General features: G+C 41.8%; 1 protein-coding gene across 1 annotated transcript in view; it reads left to right on the plus strand.

Annotated features, from left to right (window-relative positions):
* The first annotated feature begins 2,065 nt into the window (after positions 1–2,065).
* fbln2 (fibulin 2) overlaps positions 2,066–9,971 on the plus strand; it is a 72,850-nt gene continuing 64,944 nt past the window's right edge. Inside the window, exons 1-2 of the mRNA XM_005726704.1 lie at positions 2,066–2,153; positions 4,686–6,595. Coding sequence (XP_005726761.1) covers positions 4,765–6,595 — 1,831 coding nt within the window. The 5' untranslated portion in view covers positions 2,066–2,153; positions 4,686–4,764. The remainder of the gene's footprint in view (positions 2,154–4,685; positions 6,596–9,971) is intronic.

The following is a 9,971-nucleotide window of genomic DNA, read 5'->3' on the forward strand; positions in this document are numbered from 1 at the left end:
ATAGCAGAATGCATTCAGTTCAGCACCTTCCTGTCAAAGTAGATGATGACTCTGGTATATGTGGAATATTAGGAAATAATCATTTTGTACATTTGCCAAAATTCTTGATCTCCACAAAAGGGACATTTTGAGAAATTTCCAATGGGTTTCTGGAAACTTAATTAGGGCTAGGATTCGATTTACATCCACCCATATTTGGTATACCAGAAGGCAATATTACAACGCAGAGTAAGGAAGTTGAACAAGTTTGATCTTTAAGTTTCTAAAACTATATTTGTTTAGCATGTTGTTAAACAACAACCCACCCCTCCCCATCCCAGTGATCTGGTAGATGTCAAGAGGTTAACATAAACACTACAATTAGCAGAAATTACAAGCCACCACTCTATATTTCTTGACAAACAACAGAAAACAGATGTGTAACAACAAGTTCTCAACACGAACCGACTATACTAAATCATCTTTGGTCACTAAACACATCAGTAGCTTTTAGCAGCGGTGCGTCCTCATTAGAAGAGCACAAAACAAGATAGAAACTGCTGACAGATGCTTTTGAATAAAAAGAATATGAATATAATATCAATAAAAACGATCATCTCGTTAGAGACAATGTTATCCTGTAATACACATGCACTCCACGACACTCTCTGACAGCAGCAGCATTCCCAAACACTGCTCAGGAACATCTTGAGGAACTCACCAAAGAGTCCAAGGCATTAATCCGACTTTTTCCCAGGAAATGTCGTGTGGAACAAGTTTTATCCACAGAATCCACACCCTAAAACCCACCCAGATGGTTTAATGTTGTACTGTGAGCCGCTTACAGACTGTTTACTGGTGAATTGAATTTGCAGCAAATCAACCATACAACGGACCTGAAGACAGTTTGCAGCAACAGTGATGTATGAACTGTGATCTACTATATGTACTCGAGTGCTTTTTTTGCCTTAGAAGAAGAAAAAGTGTGAAAATAAATTGTTAAAGAGAACGACCTAAAAGATGCCATGCAGGCAGGTAGACAGGTGGACAGGACTGTACTCACTGCTGGGCTCTTTACAGCCCTTTACCGAACAACGTGAACGCATCAATCTTTTTCTCAGTGTCTTGATTATGAAGCTTTATCTGATCAGTTAAACCTCTGGAACGACCCATAACAAATCTGTGTGGGTACATATCGCCTGTCTGAATGTTAAAACACTCTTTTGTTAGGTTTAATCAGACACAAACCTGTTTCCAAAACAGTGCTTTCCTCTGCCCGGGTGCCACTGCACCTCAGTTGGTTCAGCTCACCTGATGAAATGCTGCAGGGGCCTGGGTTTGATTCATCTCTGGACCATTTCCTGTGTGTCATTCTCCTAACGCTGATGGCTTCCAGGTTGTATTTATGCCAATGCAGTCAACTGTTTTTGCTCTTTATGTTGACTGTTTACCTGCACATAACCAAATATCAAATATGATTGGTCAGCACTCAAAGCAAAAAAAAGCAAGACATTATAGACATAACATCTCTATGATATATAAAACTGTACACTGACATTATTTCAGGTCTCGTCAAACATTCGGTGATGCTACGTGCTCTATGCATGTCATCCTCGAAGAAATCAGATGCTTCATACAAGAATAAAAGCGATCATTCAGAACTGCCTTTGACTGGTTTGCTTCCCTGTAAGAGGACAAGGATCCAAACCATGGCAGCATAACCAGAACCAGAGCAGCCCTCACTGTAGGCCTCAGTGGTTTAGGTTTTTACTTTACTTTACTTTGTCACCTGTCAATGTGAGACTTTTGTCAGTCTCCTCAATATAGAAATGAAAAAGGGGGCTGGAAACAAGTCCAGGGGCCTTGTCCTCCTGAAAAGAGCCCTGTGTCTGCTTTATAGGCACGGTTTTAATTCACTCTTTAATTACTGTAATAACAACTTGTTATTTTTAACACCTGTCCTGCCAAATCAAATCTTTAGCAGTTGTATTGTGTGGGCCCATGCCCGCAGAGCCTGCTCTTCATTATGGATCAGGATGGGATCTCCTCCGGAGTCTCCAGCAGGGAAACTTTTTGTACCTCCCCCTCAGCCTGCCTGCTTGGTCCCAACAGCACGTCGATGGTCAAAAGGTTCACATTTGGAGGCGCACAGAGGACCGGCGGCTCTCTACAAGGTAACACAAAGCAGCGTCTCTGCCCGGCTTTTTTCCTTAAACAGTATTTGCAGCTTTTCGTCGCCAGCCTGTGCGCCGTCGTTAAAATCAGGCTGAGCTTAATTCCATGGATGTTGCGCTGAGAACTTTTACGCGTCGCTCAGCACAGATGAGCTTTTCCAAACTTTCTCCGGTGTTCACGTTTGTTCCGTGTCTGAATGCGGTGTTGCAGCAACTTTTTCCCCACAGTTATCAGGTGAAGACAGGTTGCTGCTGTTTGTGCGAAAAGATGCAAAGTCTTTCGAAACCCTTCTGTTTGAATCCGCTGTAGCCGCACTCATTTATCAAGAGAACGTTACAGATGCGATGAAGACAGATTAAAACAGCGGCGAAATTGTAGAGTTGCTTACAGTTTGTTTGCACCATATGGTCGCGAGTTTACTGAGGGGGACTTTTCTTAACGTCTAACGCTGTAAATGAATATTTCTGCCTGCTCTCCAAAGCGAGTTTGCACTGCACAGATGAAGACTGGTACTGAAAACTTTTTTTTAAAGTAAACACTATTTTGTCAGGCCTTGTCAGAGCGATGCATTACTTGCTTCAGCTGTGTGTGTATAGGTGTATGTGTGTGTGTGTGTGTGTGTGTTTTGGCAGGCAGAAATGAAGGAATCCCCCCCCCCCTCCCTCACAGCTCTGGGAAACACCAGGCTGCTGTATTTCCATTCCTCTGCAGCCGTTCCTTGCCAGCTTTTATTGTGTCTGCTGCAGTAAAGGTGCATGACACTTTCACTGACACACTGTCATGAGCCAACTTGTAGGTGTGGTAACAGAAAGCCTCCAGAATAGCATGAAGTAAGCTGCTATTGCATTACATCAGATACATCTGTATGAAAAGGGGCAGTTAAAAGGGGCTAGCATTGTGCACCTCTTTTCCATTAGGATGCTGTGAGATGGAAAGAGTTCAGCCTTGATGCCTTTTGAGAACTTGCCTGCATTTGAGAGGCAAATGTTGCTAGCATCACATTTCAAAAGTTGGTACAATTTCCAGCAAATGGGGGAAAGTTTCTTGCGGTAGCTCCAGCTACACTTGTTCACATTGGTGGTTTAAAACCAGAAATTTCAAGGACCTGTGCTGTTGCCTGCTTTTCGACACTAGCACCACTCATGTTTGCAGCTAAAACGAATGGAAATATGCTCTGGATTAGGCCCCAGTACTGTGTTGGTGAAAAGGGTTCTAAGAGAGTGTAATACACAATTGCCACAGAGTGAATAACAGCGTTGCAATAATTGGCTCATTACAGGTCTCTACTTTATATAAATTTGGCTTCGATCTTGTGTAGTTCCCCTACTTTCTGGACCCATATAATTATGATGGAGTCAGATTTTAACCACCTAATTGTGATTCACTTTATGGCAGGCTCTGACAGGAATTTCCTCCAAACCTCCGGGAACTTTTTTGAAAAATCATAGTGATAAATGCTTCTGATAGTTTCTTGACACTGGCTTTAATGCCAACATTTTGATTTGTGTTTTTATTTATAAAGTTTTATATTGAGAATTTATGGCATGAGGTAAAACAAACAAACAAATAAACAACAAAACAAAACAAATTAAAGAAATTAGTTTTTAATTTAAAACATATAATGAGCTAAGCAGTTCAAATCTGTTAAGGCCATGAGCTGTTTTGCTCACCAGATGTATTACTCATGACTCAGGTGGGATTAACAGACGATGCGGGTCCTTGTTTGGAGCAGAATTTCTTTTTTTCCTGACAACAATGTTCATAGGAATTCTCTGTGGAATTCAGTGCTTAGAAACGTAATGTCAGTCCAAGAAGGGAGGGTGTATTTATTTGCAGAGATGACCTAAAGGTCAGGGAAAAATGTACCTAGTATCGCTGATGATGAATTAGATCAGTCCAAAAGCATTTTTACAAAAGCATAATATGTAGTTCTTGGAACGCTCTCAAAGTTAGAACATGTAGTGTAAGGCAGCATGGGTTTTTGGCACATTCTGTATGGTAAAATAAGTGAAAGATTTTTTCCTTCCTGATGAAGTGAAATAATGAAGTAAATAAAATCACTTTGAGTCTGAAACTTCCAACAAGAATCATTATTTAAAGGAGGCCAAGCACTTTGGTCCCTACCCTGCTAATTACCTTAGAGAATGTGCTTTTCTTAAAGTGTAATGACTTTCCAACAAACTCAGCAGCCAAACTGTTATGAGGCATCTCATGTATGTTCAGCTATTAGACTGCTAGAGGTTGATTGCAACACAAGATTATGAGAGGAATGTTTTTATGGAGATAATCACAGATGCACTAGAAATTTAGAAGCTGGGCAGATTCCAGGTTTCATCATCACAGCCTGCATAATGATTCATAACAGTGCACTCCAGCTGATGATAATGACAAGTATGTAGTCTTAATGTTAAAAAGATGGCAAGGCTGTAAAAATTGGACTCTTATGCGCTAAACTGGGAAGCCAGAGGTTGATTTTCTTGCATTTTGAGAAATAAACCTGTCTTTCTGTCTTTTTCCCCTGTTTCTTGCAGAGCAGAGGTGATTCGCATGAGTCATTAAAGATAATCTAAAGACTTGATCTTCATCATTACTGAACATATACCAGGTGCCATGGCTCAAGTTGAAGTAGTACTACTGCAGTGTGCGCTGTTTTTTTTCTACTCGAGTGTCTGTTTGTGCCAGCTTGATTGCACTGGCACAAACTGTCCCCTGCTGGACAACTGTATCGAAGAAGTCCTGGAGAGCGGTGCCTGTTGTGCTTCGTGCTTACAAAAAGGATGTGCGTGCGAGGGATACCAGTACTACGACTGCATCAGTGCTGGGTTCAAGAATGGCAAGGTGCCCGAGGGAGACTCCTACTTTGTTGACTATGGTAGCACCGAGTGTTCCTGTCCTGTAGGAGGGGGCCGGATCAGCTGCCACTTCATCAGCTGTCCTGATATGCCACCAAACTGCATCGAGGTTTCCGAGCCTGCAGATGGCTGCATGCAGTGCGAACGAGTTGGATGTGTTCATGCTGGACAAAAGTTTGAGGCTGGATACTCCTTCCACATTGACCCTTGCCGTGTTTGCCACTGCCCTAATGAAGGGGGGAAGCTCATGTGCTACCCGGTACCAGACTGTGATCCGCAGCAAGTTCATAAACCCATGTTAGCTGCACCCACAGAGGATAATACAGTCATCAGGCATGATAATTTCCCATACAGGTTTGATCAACAAGGCCACACAGATCAATTTGCCACTCCTTATCACCTTCCTAATGGAAATCTTCCTCTCTTTAAATTGTCACCGCTTGATAAAGAGAAACCAGAAGACTATGATTATGGTCCTACAGACTTTCCAGAGACCTACCCACAGTCTTTGCTGTTTCCCACCCCATCTTCCTCTTCCTTTAAAAAAGTTCTATCTGTGTCCCAAGGCTCTGTCAAACCTGACCGCATCTCTTCTCTTCAGAGCTTTGACAGGCAAGGCAAGCAGGCGCTGAGAGAACGATATGGAGTTCGTGACCATCCTTCAGGCAGAGAAGAAGTGACAGAAAGTCCCCTGAGACTAGAGCAGACTACTGACATGCCAAATATGCGTGCCACATCTTCTTGGCAGTTCTCGCAGGGTCTAACAAGTTTGCAAGGTGTCCTTTTTAATAATTTACGTCCACAGACAGATTTAGACGATTCATTGCATGGCCACAAGAGTTTGGGTAGTGTCGTATTTCCATTACACAGAGAATTAGAGAGTGAAAAACATACTGAGTATCCACATGCGGGTTCAGAAAGTGCCATTTATCCTCAGAGAGGCACTGAAACTAAGGCACATAACAAAAATACATCAGATAGCGTGGCACTGAGGGGCTCTATCAGTCAGACCAATGTGAGTCTTCCACAGAGGGGTACAGAGATCCAATCCAGTCAAGAGAGAGGATCAGATACAGTACATTTTCAACTGTACACCATGGAAAGCTCAGAGGTTCCCATCCATCCTGAGGCAAATTCAAATGGTCCAAAAGAAACGCAGAAGCTACTCACAGTTTATGAGAAGGAAAGGTTGAATGAGGAAGATATGCAGGGGGAGAAGCAGGAAGAAATAGTAACTTTTCAGAATGTGTCTGGGCCTGAAGGAAAGGATGTGCCTTACACTATCGACACAGTGCAAGAGAGAAGCGAGGAGGACTCAGAGAGCAGCTTTCCAACCAGCATTTATGAAAAGACTACTTCTGAGCCCGTCACTCCTTCCCAAAGGCGGCCTGAATCCCTGACAACACCTGTATTCCAGTCTATCACCACCACCCAGCCACCAATGAGAGTTACACTGGAAGAAAGTCAGCCTGGTGGAGAGCCAAATCAGATGGTGATTAACCGTCACAGTGAAGGAAGACAGGAGGAAAAGGAAGGAGTGAAAGAGATTGAGGAAGATCGCCCTGTTTTACCCATCAAACCCGAGGAGGGTGAGTAAAAAAAAAAAAAGATTACACAAGCCTTGCTATGCATGTTTTCTTCTGGATCCTAATTTATGCTTTTTTTAGCATACAAACATAAACGGCAGCATGGATTTTTTAGTACAATTTCCATATGAAACTTGGATTAAAATTGGGGTTAAACTAACAAAAAGCTTGTACAAAATAATTTTTAGACCTGGCAAAAATGTAGATGTGTCTCATGTCACACAGCCTCGCCTCTGTCAGTGCACCCCAGGTCAGCTGTGGCTACAATGTAGCTTGCCATCGCCAGTGTGTGAATGTAGTGTGAAGCGCTTTGGGGTCCTTAGGGACTAGAAAAGCGCTATACAAATGCAGGCCATTTACCATTTACCATGTCTACCTCAGCCAAGTGTAAAAACGTTCTGTTTCATTCTGTTTCTAATGACAGCCTTGTAACTTAAAAAAAACATTATTATCATGAATCAAATAGTAAAAGTAAACTTCTGAAGCAGTAGGAACAATTTGAGCAACTTTATTTCTTGTCCTAAAGAGGAGGAATTTTTCATAACTTGTACTGCTTTGCTCCTTACTGGGTCGGTGTCATCTTTCTGAACTTAACATTTTCCATTACCATCCATCCATTTCAGGCATGATATCCTGTTCAGGGCCGCGAGGGGCGCTGGAGCCTATCCCAGCTGTCATAGGGCGAGAGGCGGGGTACACCCTGGACAGGTCGCCAGTCTGTCACAGGGCCAACACACAGGGACAGACAACCATTCGCACTCACATTCACTCGCACATTCACACCTATGGGCAATTTGGATTAACCAATTAACCTATCCCCACAAGCTGCATGTCTTTGGACGGTGGGAGGAAGCCGGAGTACCCGGAGAGAACCCACGCAAACACGGGGAGAACATGCAAACTCCACACAGAAAGACCCCGGCCTGATGGTGGAATTGAACTCAGGACCTTCTTGCTGTGCGGCAACAGTGCTAACCACTGTGCCACCGTGCTGCCCATTACATTGTAATGTAATTTGCTATTGTAATTTACCATTACATTGTAGCAAATTGACCTTGGCAGTAGAGATATGTAAGATTAATCACTTCCCCTTTTTAATAACTTTAGTCGGTTTACACCACAGCTCTAAAACCCATTTTATTTCATGGGTAAGATATACTTGTATATACTATACTGAAAATTGTCTTTTTTAAATGTAATTAAGTACTTTGACATCCATGCAGCACTCACACTTAATAAACAATCAATTTCCAAAAATAAAAGATAAATAACCTGAAATATCTTAGGATATCGTAACATGTAAATTATATTAGTAGTACTTTGTCTCTTTATGATTCAAAGACAATGTTGATCTTTCAAGGCACTTTTGACATTCTATATGTTTCACTCCTGTGTAGCAATGCTGGTACAGTGGAACCCCGGCTTACGAAGACATCATTTAATAAAAAATTCAAGTTACGAAGGCACTTAACGGCAATATTTCTGCCCGTGGTACGGCAAAATGCCTGTGTAACGAAATCCGTTTGAGAAATGTGTTTTGCTGTTCCACGTGAAAGACGTATTGTTGTTGCAGTGCGCTATTTCGTGTGCTTTTCGTTTGCAATTAGCCTATCGTTCATTCATAATGGGGCCGGCATAAGGCATAAATATGAAATATCATTGCACAGTGTACATACGTACATTAATTAACATAAATGTAAGTTTTAGTATGTTTAGAATTAAATTCCATAATGTTATGTTCATGTACACGTACGTATGTATGCATGCATACGTATGCTTTCTTCAGCCTCCACCAAGAACTTCGTCTTCAGCCAGCATCGCCTCACTCAAAAGGCGATGGAAAAAGGTGCTTCGAAAATTTTGACTTACGAAAGACCCTCTGGAACGAGTCGGGGTTCCACTGTATTACTAAACAGCCAATAGCTAAGTATTTTATTGAAATCCATTAGAAGTAATAATCCAGTGGGCCTGTTTTACTGGGTTTATGCAGAATCATCTGGGAAAATTTACCTGCAACATATATGGGAAAAGCCGACCTATTTATGAATGCCTGCTACATGCTAACATCATGAAAACATCCTTCACAGAGATTCTTTGCGTTACTTTAATGCAGAAATATATACTTTATTTCTAACATAACTGTTCTGGTTTCTTTGACATCATGCACATATTTGTTTGAGGTTTCTGCCAGTTGTATTGATGTGATACAACCTGTTGTCAAAACCTTTGACACTGTATTCACTGTAGTTTTAATGGATGACACTGACGTGTCTGCAAACACTCACCAACTGTTCTCCAAGTCATAGTGAAACTGTGAAAGTGTGTCCTAAACTGGAAACAGGAGAAGTAACAGTAGTTTGCCTTTGAAATAAAAGTCGCACCTTTTGAAGAGTGTTGTCGAGTGTCTGCGGACACATTGGCATCTTCTTGTATTGGACGTATTGGACGTTTATTCCTGAGAGTCTAGAAACATTATGTTGACGATGTTTTTGATGTAAATTGCATATGCTTGAGCTAACATTCGTAGTACCTCATAAATAATTTTAAATACCACATTCATCTATTCATTTATTACAGTCATTTAAGACTGCCTTCCTGATGTATAGTTGTACAAAGTTGCCTGCACTTTCTCTGTCCCATTCTAAATACCAGTCATGTCACATGTGTATGGAAAAAACAGCCACATGTCCCTTGGTGTCAGAGCAGGCACAGAACTAGTGAGTCCAGGATGTGTCTGGAATAGGAGTCAAACACTCCTCCCATGGCAAACATCCGCTCACAGCAGTCTCCCACCCATCACCACCATCCTTCACCCTGAGCTCGCTCAGCTCCCTCGCAGGACCTTATAAATTCTTTCTGGCCACCTGTGTCAGCTGCTTTGATTTGAGATGTGTTTCTTTGTTGGTAATGTTTTTGTTTCAAAGATTTAGAAATAACATTTCTATGGTATTTATTTACATTGAAAAAAGTTATAGCATTGAAAAAGAAAGACACAAAAATGTGGCTGTAGTTTGAATGACAGTACGTGGTAGTTACACAGATGGTAGACCGCAACGTCGCTGACTCAGTTATATTTAGCTGGTCAAAGCCTTTCATATGGGACTGAGAGATAAATAATCTATTGCTGGTACACGTGAGCTGTTTTTTTTTTTAAGGATGTGTGTAGCACGAGGCAGCAACAGAACCAGACACTGGAGATACAGAGTTACATGTGCAGTGGCTACACTATCCGGTTGTTCAGTCTGACGTCACTAGCCGTGTCTGGGCCTAAACTCCGCTGCAGGTCCATATATCAAACGATCACTATGGCATTACTGAGAGTTGAAAAACTGTCTAAAGTCTTTCATCTTTAATAAAATGATCAGCGTTCTGCTCTACC

This window comes from Pundamilia nyererei, unplaced genomic scaffold, assembly GCF_000239375.1.
Source record: "Pundamilia nyererei isolate P.nyererei 1_Seehausen unplaced genomic scaffold, PunNye1.0 scaffold00021, whole genome shotgun sequence".
In the NCBI taxonomy this organism is placed as follows: domain Eukaryota; kingdom Metazoa; phylum Chordata; class Actinopteri; order Cichliformes; family Cichlidae; genus Pundamilia; species Pundamilia nyererei.